Source organism: Corvus cornix, chromosome 5, assembly GCF_000738735.6.
Source record: "Corvus cornix cornix isolate S_Up_H32 chromosome 5, ASM73873v5, whole genome shotgun sequence".
NCBI lineage: Eukaryota > Metazoa > Chordata > Aves > Passeriformes > Corvidae > Corvus > Corvus cornix.
This window is the reverse complement of record NC_046335.1, coordinates 3029892-3047439: the sequence shown is the minus strand read 5'-3', so window position 1 is coordinate 3047439 and position 17548 is coordinate 3029892. Positions and strand designations below refer to the sequence as shown.

General features: G+C 45.4%; 1 protein-coding gene across 1 annotated transcript; it reads right to left on the bottom strand.

The window, feature by feature from the left end:
• Positions 1-5138: 5138 nt before the first annotated feature.
• On the bottom strand, positions 5139-16014 carry CGRRF1 (cell growth regulator with ring finger domain 1). Its single transcript, XM_039553170.1, has 6 exons — positions 15795-16014; positions 12329-12468; positions 10482-10659; positions 10142-10289; positions 7334-7441; positions 5139-6457 (listed from the first exon to the last, which is right to left on the bottom strand). The coding sequence occupies exons 1-6, from the start codon at positions 15896-15898 to the stop codon at positions 6107-6109; spliced, it is 1029 nt and encodes a 342-aa protein (XP_039409104.1). The 5' UTR covers positions 15899-16014; the 3' UTR covers positions 5139-6106.
• Positions 16015-17548: the final 1534 nt, after the last annotated feature.

Genomic DNA, 17548 nt, shown 5'->3' with positions numbered 1-17548 from the left:
GCAGCTCCAAGGCAGGCTTGGGTATGTGCATTAGCACGAACCATCGAGGAAATTGCTTCCCTAACCACCCCTCTCAAGTGCTTCTGCTTGGAAGCCTGGTTCCAGCTCAAGACGCATGTCAGCTCCACTGACACTGTGGCAGTTTTCCTAGTTAGTTATTAATAATGGAGCAGCTGGCAAAATTAGGGTAATTTAAGAATATCCTTAAAGGAGAGAGGAGGAGTTTCTAGGCTGGGTGAGGGTTTAGATGTAGCCAGGATGCTGGGGTGGAGGAAAACCTCAATGCTCCCACTCGCTGAAATGGAAGGGGATCCAAATGTGGAAGATAAACGTGGAAGAAAACAGCCCTCATTGATCTTCCTGCTCCTGGCTCCAAACAACTTCAGCAAAACCCAGGGAAGGGACATCTAGGGCTGCATGGACTAACAAGCATGTGTGCGCACAGCTGCAATAGATATAAATGGAGATGGTCCACTGAGACCTCCAAGGGCTGTTCTGCATCTTGCCCAAGCCCTCCTAATGACAGAGCATTGAATGCTGTGAAATTTGATGGAGACCTTTTCATTAAGAAGTGAGTGCTGAAAGGGAAAACTGGAGCTGGCACACTCATTCATGCATTTTTGCGTCCCTGGGAAGACACTTAGAGATTGAAAGACTGGGAAAGTTGCATTCTTTAATGGGAATCCACCAGCTCTTTGCAAACACCCTTTTTTTGGTCCTATGGCAAAATATAAAGCTAAGTTCTTGTGTCACTCCAGCTGAACCAGCAGACGATGGTTTGGATGATGTTGCAGCCACTCCAGCCAGGGTTTGGTACTGACCACCTGGGAGGAGACTGGCTTTCAAAGGAAAGGCAGCAGCTGGGTCACCAACCTTGTCTCGTGTATGGCAGCATCTGGTGAATGAAAATCATTGCTTTTCAAGCTGTGCTGTGCCATAAATCGCTGCCCTGGTCTTACTTTAATCAATGGAATGTGCTGCCCCACAGGGGTCTGCTCACCCTGGCAAGCAGAGACAATGCCATGTTTGACTCCCTCGGGGCTCATTGCTTGCTGTGATCATCCTCAACCTTGCTGCCAGCAATATCCCACCCCAGGCTCCCTCCAAGCTGGTGCTTTTTGAGCTTGCAGTTTATGGTCTTTCCCTACAGGGAAAATCCTTGAAACTGAGGACCCTCAGGAACTGGAGTGAAAAACCAAACACAATGTCTGTTCTGCACGTGACCAGGGAAGGCACAACATCTGTATCTCACAGTTCTGCTGGCAGGAGACTGATGCATGATAACCCCTGGTACAGCTCTGTTCTGTCTCCAAACTCAACGGCATCTGCAGAATTACAGGGAAGAAAGAAGAGGATAACTATCAAAATAATTCACAAGTTAGCAATCCTCCCCTCCAGCCTGTTTGTTAAAGTATTGCTCATGAGGAGCTGATAGACACTGGAATAAATAGCACGAGGAGAGAGAGAAGTGATGCATTAGACCTCTCACCAGTCCCCTGACTGCAGCTACTACTGAGAAATCTGCCAGGAAATATTAGATGTGAAGTGGCTATGCAATAGGAGAGGAAAAATTATTAGGAACTGCTAGAACCCGTCAGCTGATGAAGACAAAAAGCTGGAGGAGGCATTTAAAACCTAGAAAAGCTTTTTAAGTGCAAATCTTCTGCTGATAAAAGGTCGCTGCAGACTGAGGATAGAAAACACAGGTAGCAACTAATTGCCCTGATAATTATTGCAGGTCCCACAGAAGCAGTTCTGGGATTCACTCAAATCTCAGGAGGATCCAGGAACTGCACAGGTAGCACAGGTGTTTTCTAAAGAATGGAAATCAGAGAATCCCAGAATGGTTTGGGATGGGAGGGACCTTAAAGATCAACTCACGCTGACCTCCTGTCCTGGGCAGGGACACCTTCCACTAGACCAGGCTGCTCCAAGTTCCATCCAGCCTGGCCTTGAACACCTCCAGAAGTGTGACAGAAATGCAAATCCTCATGTCACAACTGTGACAAACATCCCAGTGTTGTCCTTTCTATGCCTGAGGACTGCATGTGCAGGGAGAAGGAACAAAAGGAGTTTTTTGGGTTTCCCAAGCCTGATGAAGGCTCAGTAACCTCAGCATGAATTTATAATGTCATTGATTTCCAAAATTCTGTGGGAGAAACGCAAAGACCCCTCACTTTGGACATCAGACTCTGCTGACGGATTCATTTAGTCTTAAGACTGTGTCTACATACAGTATTTCTAATTTTTTAAATCATTCCCATTATGAGATGGGGTAATTAAGGCAGGACCTCTTCTAGCTCAGCTGCAGCAGCATCCATACAAAGGTGCTTTTATGGAGGTGTTGCACATTCCTGCAAATTTATGGAAGCCAACCAGTAGCAGTCCCTTTTTACAAGTATATCCACACTGCACTACAAGCTCTTGTCTCTCTACCCATATTGCTCATGGACACGAGGGAGTAAAAGCAAACAATTAGCAAAGCTGCCCAAGTGACTCTGAAGCATTCAGCAGTCACTTTCTGGCCCTCTCTGTGTTTTTGGGGGCTGTTTTGGCAGATCCTGCAAAGCATGGGACTCTCCAGTGCTCATTTGTGGCCTCATAGCTGTGCTCAGGTTTGCACCTGCATCATCATGTACCATCATAAATGGTACTAATACCAAAGTTATCCAGAAATAAACCCCTAATCCTGGTTTTCTCTTTTTTTCCTGCCCAGCATATTCCAGCAAGGCAACACCAAGCTTTTCTAACAGCTCAGTTCAGAGGACTTCTGCTGTTGCAGATGAAATTCAGCTATCCCTGGCATTAATTACATCAGCTACACACACACAGGACACCAGGGACAGCCTTTGCAGGGGCTGCACGTCTGCTGCAGTGACAGAGGCCAGTCCTTGTTTACTCTGGATGCGAGGACAGCTGAGCAAGTGGTGACTGGTGGCCAGCTGCTGCAGAGACTTCCAGTTACAGACGTCAGCCCCACACCTCCCTCACCTGGCAGACGTCACCTGCAGACCTGGCAGAGCTTCCTCAGGGCACGGGGAGCCCCAGCAAACGTGCAAATGAGCAGGAGAAACTCAGCCCCTGATTCCTGTCTGCTTTTACCATACCCAAAGTTTGATGTTAGCATGTAAATGAGGCATTGAAATCAGATTCACACAGAATTTCATCTTAAAGCTGAACAAAACATGTACCTGGGCAGCCTGTGGACAGCCTCACCACACTTTCAGTGAAGAAATTTTCCCTGATGTCCAATTTAAACCTCCCCTGGTGCAACTTGATGCCGCTTCCTCTTGTACTATTCCTTGTTTCTTGGGAGAAGAGACCAACACTCACCTGGCTGCACCCACCTGTCAGGGAGCTGTACAGCAGCCACCTGAGCTGACCTGGATTTTCCCTACAACCATTTTCCCCTCTACTTGGGAGGAAGCAGACAAGGAGGAAGGAAGATCCTAACACAGCAACCTTCCCTACAGAAGGAAGATGTCCGTGTCACTGTCCATCAGCACTTGGAAAGACACCTTGGGATATCCCTAAATAGCACCACTTAGTCTGATCAACCCATTTGGAAGCCTCAGCTCTGATTAGAGTTGATGAATCAAATCAAACCAACCTCTCTCGCAAAAAATATTACAAATCTGAAACACTTCAATGCTGCTTAAAAGAACTAAGTCTTGTTGCCAGAAGTATTCCCATGTTCCTTGATGTCACCAAATCCTAAACATCATCTATAAGGAGCAGAAAAGGAATGTTATATCACCTCTATTACAACAAGGTGACAGCAGAACAGCCTCTGCCAATACACTGCGTTTTTGTGGGTCACAGGAAGGTTTTATCTCTCTCTAAGAGCCTTGAATCCCTGCTTTAAGACAACCATGGGACACACTGAGCAGCTTTAGAGCTGCTCCTTTTCCTTCTCTCCTGATCTGTATTTTGGGATGGCTTCTTAGAAGAAGGGCAAATGTAATGAGCCAGCTACTCTCCATCAGGTCTTTCATTTGGGCCAGCAAGGAAGCTTGTTAAAGCAGAGAAAGCAACTAAGCATCTCTGGAAAATGCTATTAAAAGAACAAGTAACAAATGAAAAGCTGGGACAGACTTAATGGTAAATACATGGCCTGGCAGTTCAGCACAGCTACATCCTGCTTGCCATTATTATTTAATATTGGCATCGATTGAAGGATGAGACAGACCAGGCAACTCTCTGTGGGGTTACTTGAATACCATTTCACTGTGAGATTAAATAAACCCACAGGTTTGGATTACAATATTGGATGGGAGATTTTAATTAATTGATTAAATATCGGTGACTACTGTGGTCAAGTAGTAAACAACACCTCCTTCATCATCTCCGTGGGCAAATAAGTCCCTGCTAATCATCAGTGCCCAGCTCCAGGCTGGAACCAGCACAGCATTAACCTGCTCCTCTGAAATAACAAGCTGCCCAGCCACTGTCCCACATGCTCTGTGAGCTGTTGGTGTGGAAGCAGCTGCTGCCATGGATCAGGCACTGCTCCATCCCCACAGACGCCTCGGGGTGTCATTCCTGGTTGATACACAGTGCAAACAACAGCCTGGTTTGTCCAGCAGTTTATTCCCAAGTTGTCCCTGGCCAGGATGGGCACTTTAGGCAGAGCAGATAAATTATCTTACAACCAGCCTGCTGATCACTGGCTGGAAATCTGTGGCTACAGGCATCAACTCCCCACTTCCACCTGTCCTTACAACTAACCATTACTCTTCCCAACAGTACCACCTAAATATTTTCCTCAGAGGTAACTGCCAGGAGTTTGGAAGCAGGGTCACAGCAAACAATCAAAAAAAGAAGGATGGAAAGGTGAAGATGGAATACCTTTGAACAGGAGAAGCTTCCTTCCCTGGTTTGGAGGTGTGCAGCATCTTGTGTGTACCCTGGAGCTGCAGGAGAGTGGAGCTGAGGATCGTGAAGCACGGCTTTCCCTGCCTGAGCAGCTGTCCTGGAATTGGATGTGAGGAAAAGCTGCAAGGGAACAAGAAGGAGGGCAGAAAGCAGCTACTCCCATTTCTACAGGTTCTAAGGATCACTCTCCCCTATATGAGCAGATGTGAGACTCAGCCCGTTTGTCTTTAGGAGAATTTGTCTCTCTTTAAAGACACGAACCATTTTCTCTTCTCAACAGCCGTTTTTATTGCTTTTGACAACACACCACTGGAGTGAAAGGAAATAATTTCTGCTATTCTTTAGCTTCTTCCTTTGTTAGAGCAAGTACATTTCCTGGGACTATTGATAAAAGTAACTGGTTAACTTGTTACTGGTCATCCAAGTTGACCATGCAAGCGAAAAGAGTTGGAAATCCCTCAAAGCACCACAAAACTGCCACCACTCTGGGGAGTGATTAACCAACATTTGCATGGAGAACAAGTTCTTACAGGCACTGCCAACAAGACTGAAAATCTGTCTCAAGATGTCATTGCAGAAGCTCGGGCTTGAAAGTGTCAGCAACATGTAGTTCAAGAATAATCAACAAAAATCTTTCCAGAGGGCTTTGGCTGAAGTCCCTCAACACACGAATCCTTCAAACCAGCCAGAAACAGTGTCCTGAGCCACACCTTCAACCCCCAGCTCCTGCTGCAGTCCAACCTTCAGCTACAAAATAAACACACAGGGGGTTAACAATGAAGAATATTTACTTTCCTTCATACGGTACATTCTGTAAAGTGCTGAGTTCCTAAATTATACTGAGTTAAAACATATACAGCTCTAGTATTTTAAACACAATAAATATAGAATGAGCCTCGTGCAACTGCACTTGCAAGTTTTATTCTTTTTTTAGTAGACAGCCTAAATTTAGTAGTCAAAATAGCCTCCAATAGTGCTCCAAGAAAAACTAGGAAGGAGTTATAAATAAAATCACATCCTTCAGAGATATCCTACGCACTTCTGTCCACATTGCACGGGGAAGCAGTGCTCCTGCGAGCATATGGAGCGAGGAAAAATAAGGAAGCTGAAAATCACCCAACAATAAAAAGCAAAATCCTACAAGTTAATGCTACATATCCTCCCATAAATAGTCTGGCTTCCACATTTAATCTTAGTGCACACAACCCAGGTCTTTTATTTTTAACTCCTGTTAAAAAACTCTTCCAGGAAGAACATGTTGCAAGACATGGGTCGATTCATCCTCATCTTGCTCCTTTTTGCTGCAAAGTGGAAAAGACTCTTGCACGAACTGCCTGCACATTGGGCACTGCTGGAAATACTTGATGCAGCCATCGCACAGGCACGTGTGTCTGCAGGGCAGGAGGACCCAGTTCACGGGGCCGTTCTGGCAAACAACACAGTCTTTGGTGTTTTCTTCCTGCAATTCCGGTTCATCTCCAGCCAGCCCGGCCTTTTCCAGCAACCCTGTGTCAGTGCTGCTCTCACCAGGGAAGGTATCACTGGAGGAGGGTGCAGGACTATTTGCAGACATGAAGAGTTGCTAAAATACACATAAACACAAATATTTAGAAGTGAACAAACTCCCCCCGATCTCTGCACACACACAAGGGCAATGGAAGTTCCACTGGGTCCATTCACTGGTGTCCACTGGGTCAAACAGTGCCAGACTCTGTGTGGGTCCTGGCAGCTGCCTGGCCTCCAGCTAAAGGCATTTCAGAAACATGAAATTACTTAAAACAGTGGGAAATTATTAAAGATAAGTCATCAGATCTTGGACTGCATCAAATCAACATCATGTATGAACTTTAGAAGTACTCAGGTTTTGAGCAGCTCAGGCTTGTTTCTGGTCCATCAGCCTCTGTGCCTAGAGGGATCTTCTATCCCTTCCTACCAGAATTACATCCATCACTCTGTCAAATCTGCTTTGCTCAACCCATTCTGCTCTTGCTCATATTCCAATCCCCTACTCCTTTTTTTATCTTATTTTACGTGAAGCACAAATTCTTCTGGGCACGATTCCTAACAATAGTGCAGGAAAAAGGAATTTTAAAAATGTAAGTTTCTTCTGAGGCTTTCCTGACTGAAAGGGAATTTTGAAGAAAGAGGTTTGAGTGACTAGAAAGGAAATAAATATTCTGGAAAGAAGAAGCATTCAACAGTCAATTTCTTCCTACTGCTTTACTAAGTGGACACCAGAACTCCTAGACTAGAAGCAAGTAATTTTTCCAGGAAATCTTGAATATTTTCATGGAAAATAGTTTCCTGTGGAACTACTTAACTGATAAAATAATTTTAACTACCATCCAATTCTTTGCATGACAATAGAAGTCTTGTACTAATTTAGGCTCCTGAAAGCCTACACAAGCTAAAGTTAACACTGTCATACACATGAAACCAGACTCCGTGCATGGCTTACCTTCAGATCATGGTATTGACCTTGAGCTAGGAGGAGATACTGATACAATATTCGGCAGGAAAGTCTGTAGCTTTCATCAGGAATGTGAATTACAGCCACCATTGCAATCTGCAAACAGAAAAAATCCTATGTTTAGTAACTTATCACTCAGGCTGAGAGAGCTGGGAATGTTCACCTGGAGAAGAGAAGGCTCCAGGGAGAGCTCAGAGCCCCTTGCAGGGCCTAAAGGGGCTCCAGGAGAGCTGGAGAGGGACTGGGGACAAGGCATGGAGGGACAGGAGCCAGGGAATGGCTTCCCACTGCCAGAGGGCAGGGATGGATGGGAGATTGGGAAGAAATTCCTGGCTATGGGGGTGGGGAGGCCCTGGCACAGGGTGCCCAGAGAAGCTGTGGCTGCCCCTGGATCCCTGGAAGTGTCCAAGGCCAGGCTGGACGGGGCTTGGAGCAACCTGGGCTAGTGGGAGTGTCCCTGCCCATGGCAGGGGTGGAATGAGATGATCATTAAGGTCCCTTCCAACCCAAACTATTCTGTGATTCTCTGATTTGCTTTGGTACAGCTTCTGACCTGCTTAATTCCTTAGACAATCAGGAGTTCAACAATGTTGACTTCAAGTACTGATCAAAAAAAAATACTCTGGACAAGGTATAAACAGGATATGGCACAAAAGAGCACTTGGTGCTCCTTCAGCTTCCCACCCTGCTTCCCATGGAGCCCTTCTGTGGCCAGTTTATAGCAGAGACCTGCTCTGGCAGGTCCCACCTCATGGAAACTGGAAAGACACCTGAGCAGTCTTCTCCACTTTCTCCCCCTTCCCTCACAAACACACAGACTGCAGTTTTTGGACTCCAAAAATCACTAAGAAGTGTCACTGATTGGCTTGTAATCTGAGCAGGCAAAAGACAGATTTCACTGGAAAGGATTCTGAACCCCCACGGGCTGACTTTAGATAATTCCTCTGGAAATACAAGCACTCTAAGCTTGTATGCTGTGCCTAACAAACCCCACCCTGCCCAAATTACGTAATAGCCTCTGAAAAGCTGGGAAAAAAGAAAGTGAAATTCAATATTATTGTAGTTCCCAGAAGCTGTCAAAAGAGAAATGAAATTTAGAAGCTGTTTTGCTTTAAAAAGAAATTTAAAGGCAAATTAGACTTGCACTTCAAAATCCACACATGGCTAATTAAATAGAGTTCAAATGTGTATATACCTACACATATGGATTTATAAGAACTGAATTCACTATTCCTTGGCAAAAGGGTCTTTTTTTTCTAAATCACAGTGCCTGAGAGCTAAGCTTCCACCTTAGCCCTGCCAGTCTTCCAGTAATTTCTGTAACCCTTATATATGGTCATGCTAATTTTCTGGATCTAGAAGAAAATTATGGCACAAAATCAAATAGGGATGATCTTGCCACAAAACCAGTTAGGATGAAAATCAGACCCTGCTCCCAGGAAAGAGGCACTGGCACACCATCCACAGTGATGGACACACACCCACAGAGACCTCTTAAATAATTCAAAATGGTAATATCACACTGGCAAAGATCCATTTCCACACTCCATTTCTATTTTACAGGTTTGTTTCAACAAACCAGATGCAATTCTGACATTTGTCTGGCAATGAATTCAGATGGAGTTACCCCTTGACTGGATTTACAGATTCTAAATGTGCTCCTTTCCTCCAAAACCAGAGGAAAAATACCTCCCCCATTCTCCTTCCATCCCTTTCTTCTATGTTAAGGCTCAAAAGAGAAGTGTTACAAATTCATGCCCATGCTAATGTGACATACATTCAAATATTAAATTTACAGTCTCCTTATGTTAAACTAGTCTGACATCTGAACATATAAAAATGTATTAAAACATTAAAACATCTCAAGTGGGAACAGAAGGGAGGAGGGCAGTCCTACGGTCAGGTGACAAGAAGCCAAGGACAGGCATCACCTGGAAAGGGGACAGATTTCTTAGGTGCTGGTGTGATTACAATTTCCAGATGAATGCATGGAAAAGTGTTCAGTGGATTTAGGCAATTTGCTTCCGAGTTCAGTTGTGCTCCTCTTCAAGGAGTTGGTGCAAGTAGATTATCAATCCAATGAACAGATGGGAGATAAAAGTGTGTCTTAAATCATTCAGAGATCATCAATTTAGAGTCTATAAAGGATATTAAACAGCAATGTGGTGAGGTTGAAGCTGCTTTAACAGTAAGAGATTAGGAGGAGACCTTTTTCGGGGAGCTGAGTATCTCCTATCAGCCTCAAGCCAGACCTTCACTCCTTCCTGTAAGTGCGCTGGAGTTGGCTCCTGTGAGACATAACCATGGCACAGACCTGGGGCAGAAAGGTAATTTCTATGTTTGTAACAGCCAAGTCAGCAATCAGCTCCATATCTGTGCCAGACACTTACAAAAAAACCCTCCTGCCTTGCCAACAGAATCCAAGAGTCCATATCAGCGTGAGAGCTCCACCACAGCGCTGCGTGATCCCAGAAATCAGAATAACAGGTTGCTAAACTGCCCCAACCCTCCTTCCTCTGACCACAGAGACCCTGGAGGCAGGAGCTTTGGGAAAATCACAAGCATCTTTTTAAATGCTTTAGTGAATGAGTAAAGAGTAAGCAATGTTTATCCACTGCCTCTTCAAAGATTGAGGTTTGGAAGTTAAAGCTTTGAACTGCTTTATTTTAGAAAATAAGAAAGTGAAGGACCAAGTTCTAGGGAACAGGGAAGTGAAGCTGCTTTGTTCAAGCCTCTCTCCTGAAACATTCAGACCTTAAACACAGTGACCCTGAAATATACTCTGATATTACTTACAATATCATATATTTCTCTGTCTTCTTCATCTGCTAACGTCAGCAATGCTACCAAGGGATACCGAGCTCTAGGCACAGGGCCAAAATCCACAACTTGAGCATCTTCTGGTAACTGACAATATTTCTCTGCCTTGTCATTTTTTTTAATGCTTTGTCTGTGTGAAGGAAAACAATCAGTGGCTTCAATTGCAGACAAATGTGACGTTTGCATGAAGAATATTTGTCATCGTGTTTGTTCATAAATGAGTTGTGCCAAAACCCGTGGTGTGTTCACCAGCATCAACACTCCCCGTGCCAAAAAAATTAACATATTTTGTCAAAACAGTTCAGAAAAAGGATACAAGTGCTGTTGTTTGTAGAGGTATTCATTGTAGAGAGCATCCTCTAATGCCTGAGGAGTCTTTATTCTGAAGCAGTAGACATGTTTCTGCAGTGCTTCGTGGAGTTTCTGGACATTGCAACCCCAGTAGCAGGTAAGGACACAGTCCTCCAGACAGTCAGGTGTCAGTGTTACACCCCCTTGGAGAAAGAGGAGGAGAATTCCATTAATTTGCTGTGTGCAGGAATCCTGGAATTGCTAAATGTAGCTGCTTAAAGAGCATCAAGCAGAAAACAACTTCAGTGTCACAGATTTTTATCGTAGAACCATGAAATTGTAGAATGGTTTGGGTTGGAAGGGACCTTAGAAATCATCCAGTTCCACCCTCTGCCATGGGCAGGGACACCTTCCACTAGCCCAGGTTGCTCCAAGCCCCGTCCAGCCTGGCCTTGGACACTTCCAGGGATCCAGGGGCAGCCACAGCTTCTCTGGGCACCCTGTGCCAGGGCCTCACCACCCTCACAGCCAGGAATTCCTTCCCAATATCCCATCTAACCCTGCCCTCTGGCAGTGTGAATCCATCACCCCATGTCCTGTCATCCCATCCCTTGTAAAAGTCTCTCTTCATCTTTCTTTTAGGCTTCCTTCAGGTACTGAAAGGCTGCAATAAGGCCACCCCTAAAATGATAAACATTATAAAAGAACAAAAATTATTTATCATTATAAACAAATCTTCTATCAATTTAGATTCAGTTTAGTGTTTATGGAAGTCAGTGGGGTGAGGAAGTGGGTGTGAGGAGATAAAATGGCTGATTAAGCTCACAAAAATACCACGTGCATTTTAAGAAGGGTAAATTTTAACTTCTAGTAACACTTTACACACTCGCTGGCAGATCCAAGAGCACAAACTTTAGCTCAAAGTCCATTCCCTTGTGAGATAATGGTATTAATTGGATCACTCATCTACAAAACTCTCTGTGGTCTCAAAGAATACGGCTCTTGATCATGCAGAGGGAGGAGCAAAATGGGATCTATGCTTTCCATTCTTTTTCCAAAAACCTGTCAACTTCTAAATACTTCCTGCACAAACAGGAGCAGGAGTGCTCAAAGCTCCTGAAAAATCTCAGTTACCTGAAGACTGAATTCTTGGATTTGTTGTGCTGGGGGGGGTTGTGTTGAGGGAGGGGGGAAATCTGCTGCAGCCCTTCCTCATGCATTGGAAAGCCCCACATCTGTGTGGGTGGAAGATGCTCAGTCTTGCTCACTGCTCCCCAGTGATGCAGAAAGCCACGAATTCCACTTCCTGTGTGGGTGATTTCAGGGATGTAAGAGACAGCGTGAACTCTGATCCAAACAGATATTTAAATTCAGTTTCCATTGAAGCACAGATAGAAAAAGAGGGCGATGATTTATTTATCTGTTTATTAAAAATAGTGCATTTCCAAACACTGCTGAAAATCTGGGCTTAGATTTAAGTGGGTGGCACATACTCCATAATGAATTCTGTAAAATTCTACAATTCCATGAAATTTATAGAAACGCCCACAGTGGTTGGTAATTTGCAAATGTTTTAGTTACTTAAAGATCTGTAATAGCAGGAAGTGTTTCATTAATGAGAATTAAACTGTACCTACATATTCAAACATTTCACTTTTAAAAACACCACGTTTATAAACTGTGTAAAAGCTTATTTCTGTTGGAATACAAGTGTATTTCTGAGGAATTATGATAAAGGAAAAGGATGAGAGCAAGAATGATGATCTTTAAGGTCCCCTCCAACCCAAACCATCCTATGATTCTAGGCAGAAAATGGAAAGCACCAAGTTCAGGAACCCAAATTGACAAAAATCACATCAGAAATCCACCGACTTGATACTGAAGCTGCAGCAGGATTAGGGATCTCCAACCCAAAAGGATTCTTCACTTGTCTCATCCGCTTTTTCAATACCCTTGTGCTGGATTCTGCCTCTTCCGAGTTCCTCAGAATAACAGGAACACCCAAACCAAACCTAGGAGACATGAAACAAGAACAAGTGGGTTCAGTGTTAGTGTTGACACATTTGATTTCTTTTGTCAGCTCTAAATAGCAAGCAGCACAACAAACAGAGGTAGCTTGGCTTTCCACAATATCTGCCAGGATGCATGGATAACATAACCTGCCAATCCTACTTCACCTTTTCGTCAGAAGGCAGGAGTCTTCTCAGTGATACAGGGAATCTTTAAAGGAGGTTTCCAGTAAGAGAATAAAATTAACGAGAGCGGTCAGTGCCCTCTAGTGGTGAAGGGTTAGGCCAGAATTTCCTCCCGAGTCCTGCAGAACTGAGTACCATTCCAGCCTCCTCCCGAGAGCAGGGACAGGCTGCTCCAAGCCACATCCAACGTGGCCCGGAACTCTTCGAGGAATGGGGCAGCCACAGCTTCTGTGGGCAATCTGTGCCATGGCCTCAGCTCCGTCACAGCCAAGAATTTCTTCCTAATACCCCACCTCAACCTGCTCTCTGTCTGTTTAAAGCCATTCCTTTCATGGAAACATTTGCTTTTGTTCAGTGGCATCATCAAAGGCTCTTGGCCATCCTTGATTTGTGCATAGAGGGTCAAATCTCTCGGCTACAATTGAAAACATCCACAGTGACTTTCCTGGGTCTGTAGGGGAATATTCCAGTTAAACAACTCACAAAGAAACCAGATGCAGCAGCTGTTTCCCTTCTTCAATATCCAAACCTCAACAGAGCTGATCTCTGCTGCTGTGCATAAAGGTGCCTCCTGTTTTATACCAAATCTGCCTGATTGTGAAGGAAAAACTCTTTCCTTGGAAACTTTCTTTGCTGGTTGAAAGCAACAGGATAATCCTCCTGAAAAGCAGCAAGATAAAAGAGCCTCTGGTACAGTTTTAGCAGCAGCTGAAGGCACAAAGGCCTTTCTGTTCCACAGTAAGGTGTGGTTTTCTGTAAATTTTATGGTAGTATTCAGTGTAGGAAGGATAAATAAAGATACAGTTCTTATTTTGTGATCTAACAGTCCAGATCATTAGCTGGTAGAGGAGAACATTAATTTCTTTATAGCAGTGCTAGCTTAGAAAAGGCAGGAATTTCCAAGGGTTTAGTTAATGAATTAATGTTTCCGCAGAGCCAGACTTCCAACAGGTGCTGAGCCTTCAGCTCTTCCTAGCAGGAGCATTCCCCTCCAGCTAAAAATACAATGCCCAGGTAATCAGGTGATCTAAATTCCACTTCACCCCTGTGCCCAGGGCACCTGTGGGGCTGGCTCTGGAAGCTGCCTGTGCATTAACCTACTTGGACTGTGAGCAGAGCCACAGGTATCCAGGGCTGTGCCTAGGAAGAGACACTCCTCCCCGTAACTGCAAGGCTTGACAAATGAGAATACGAGCATTCCTGAGCAGTTGGTGTTTTCCAAGCTGACTGACACCACCACAAACACATCATTAAACAAATAATGCCGAAAATTATGGGGCAGCCCAAATGCCACTGCAGCAATAGATCAGGTGTTCTGTGCTCCTGTGACACTATTTGCATTTACAATGCTCTGTGTGGCAAATGAAGGATTTGAGTTGTTTTCCTGAGCAAGTTCAGGAGCACTTGAGCTGTAACTGCAGCTGCAGGCACATGGAAATCACTTGGAGGCTCCCGCTCATGACCATGGTACAGGAGAATTCCAAGGGAGCAGCAAATATCTCTGAGCAGCTGCCCACACAATCACCTGCTTCTATGTGCTGAGCTTCTGGCTATGGCTCCTCCTTGATTAACAGGCCCTTAACACTCCAGTTTGGAGAAAAAAAATGCATCTCTTTCCATAAACTGCAATAACACCTAGTGCAGGTGCAACTGGAATCTCTGATCCTGAAAAAGAAATGCCTCTGGACAGTCCTCTGCACACCCTGTACCCAAAAGACACCAGTGGACAGGTGCATACATGTAAGGATCTTGTAGCAGACATCTATTTCAGGCCTTTTTGAGCAGGGGATTGCCAGCATTTATTACAAGTAGATAAATAATGATTAAATTGGCAAAAGGATCGGTGGTTAGGGATAGACATGATGAAGATTTAGCTAAATCATGGCTCGGTATCATCCTTTTTTTAAAAATACCTTTATCACCAGTACCATCGACTTGGAAAGATTTTTTTTTTTAAAGAACTTTTTTTAAAGATGAAGCGCAGAGGTGTGGATAGTAATTTAATACAATCAGTGCAGTGGGACACAGAAACTTATAAAAGGGAATTCAACTGCTTCCAAGTAAATAATGAGGTGGAGCTCCATCCAGACACAAAAAACCCCAGTTGCCTCCACTGACACCCAGCACCAGGGAGTGTCACTGCAAGGGGGTGTCCAGAGGAGGAGCTGCAAGACAAGAACATAAACTCCTCACAAAGCACCTCTGAAAGATCAACAGCAACACAGGAACCGTGTGTGAGCCCGTGGCAGCCAACAAAGCACCAGAAACAAGCAAAAGCCTTTGCATGAAAGGAGAAGCCAAGAAGGGAATTTAGATGCTGCTGAGAAGAAACAGCTACAGCTCAAACACTTGCAATTCACAGGCTGGAAAACACAAAGCACAGCACTTTGCAGATATTAAGGCGAAATCCATGAGAGGAAGTTCAACAAAACTCGAGTTTTATTTCCATCAGAAACCACGAGTCTGGTGTAGCCCCAACTCCTACATGAAAGATTTTGATTGCCAATCAATGCTCTGCACTTGGCAAGCACCAATATTTACACTGACAGACACTCCTGGGACTTATGAACATTCCAGGAGCTGTTTCTGGAAAAGGCAACAGTGGCTATCTTTGCTGCTTCCTCTCAAACACAACCAGAAGCTCTTTCACTCACCACCCCTCGAGACACTTCAGGACACCAGCTCACAGATTCACAGAAACATTTAAGTTGGAAAAGACCGTGGCTGCACCCAGGGAGTTGTGCAGAGCCACAAGGGCCCCCCTGAGCCTCCTCTTCCCGAGGCTGAGCCCCTTTCCCAGATCCCTCAGTCGCTCCTGGTGCTCCAGACCCTTCCCCAGCTCCGTTCCCTTCCATCGACACAAACACATAGCTCAGTACATAAAAACGCATTGTCTGCCAGTATTATGAATGATATTACGAAAAACATAAGAAAACACTTCGGTATTACTAAAAGAGGAACGAGCTTAACAGAAATACATATAATTTCTTTTAAAAATTATTTTTATTGCTCGTTTAGAAGCCGAGGAGGGTTTGGGTTGGAAGGGACCGTTCCAAGCCCCTGCCATGGGCCTGGCCTTGCCCCCCACCCCCAGCACAGCCCAGGCCCCCTCGGCCGAGCCCCACCGGCCCCAGAGCACTGACCAGCCGAGGACGAGCGCGCTGGTGACGAGGAAGCAGACGGACACCAGGGCGATGTAAAACAGCGGCGAATACTCGTACAGCGTAACCAGAAACACGGCTGCCATCAGGCCGACCGCTCCGCCCTCAGCCTGCGACTGAAGCCGCTGCCCTCAGCCTGGCAGGGACGGAGCGGAGCCATGGCGGCACCGACTGAAGCCTCCGCCCTCAGCCTGGCAGGGACGGGGGGGAGCCATGGCGGCACCGACTGAAGCCGCTGCCCTCAGCCTGGCAGGGACGGGGCGGAGCCATGGCGGCACCGACTGAAGCCTCCGCCCTCAGCCTGGCAGGGACGGGGCGGAGCCATGGCGGCACCGACTGAAGCCTCCGCCCTCAGCCTGGCAGGGACGGGGCGGAGCCATGGCGGCACCGACTGAAGCCGCTGCCCTCAGCCTGGCAGGGACGGGGCGGAGCCATGGCGGCACCGACTGAAGCCGCTGCCCTCAGCCTGGCAGGGACGGGGCGGAGCCATGGCGGCACCGACTGAAGCCGCTGCCCTCAGCCGGGCAGGGACGGGGCGGAGCCATGGCGGCCCCCGGGTTCCAGGGTTGGCACAGACACATGACATGTCACAGATGAAATATTATGTAAATGACAACTTTATTGAAATACATGATAAAAAGCAAGGTATCATCATTGGTCTCCATATACTGAAATAATAGCAATAGTTTCTAGCAATTCCTAGATTTATAGGTGTTATATACTCTATGATATCTATTACATGAAATTTGCCATTTACAACTCATAAGATACAGATTAAAATATACTCTCATGTATTATTAGTAATTATACCGCACTATATATCATACATAAAACACATACCATATATTACATACAATACACTGCTACATAATACATCTTTGTAATAGTAATATTAAAAATTCTAAATTCCTTACTAATATTTTTATATTCGCCTCAAGAAAAATTCCAGTATTGCATTTTTCTAGCTTGTACTTATAATAATTAATTATTACTACTAATAATAACAGTTAATATATTGTACAATAGTATTACTCTATAATAAAGTGATTTAAATATAATAATAAATTTAGAATTGTTTCTAAACTTTTCCCCTATTGAAATCCATGCGCATCCATCCGGCCCAATCCTCCATCAAAGGCCTCCATAATCGAGCAGCTCTAAGGCTCCTGCAGGGAAAAGTGCTAACAGATACATTAATATAGATACAATTCAGAGATACAGCGAAGAGCTCTGGCGGGAGCCCTGAGCCTCTGCCACGGCGCAGCTCTGAGCTCGGCAGCAAGGGGAGCTCTGTGCGCTGGCTGCTCACAAAGATGCGCGGCTCGCCTTGGCCAGCCCAAAGAGCATCTCCAGCAGGAAGCTTTTTCTTCCCACAGGCCGCTGTCTGTGCTCCTCTAAAAGCCTGCCGAGCTCACCTTGGACGTCCTGCTCATCTTCTTATTCATTTAAAGAACCTGGTAATTTTCTTCTTCATTACTTTCATGGTCCTCCACATTTCCTTCATGTCCTTGTACCTCCTCTTGAACAGAAGCCTTCTCTGCGCGATTTCCATCCTGACCCTTCTCGCCTCTTCTCGCGCTCTCCTGGCTGCCTCTCTCTGCCTCATAGCTGCTCTTCTGCGCCTGAACCACAGGCCCAAAGGCAGGAGCAGCCCTTCAGCAGCGGCCAAGAAGGGCCAGTGCTGCAAGGCAGCCTCGAGCAGGGCTCCCCAGCCAGGGTCAGGCGGCTGCGGGGTG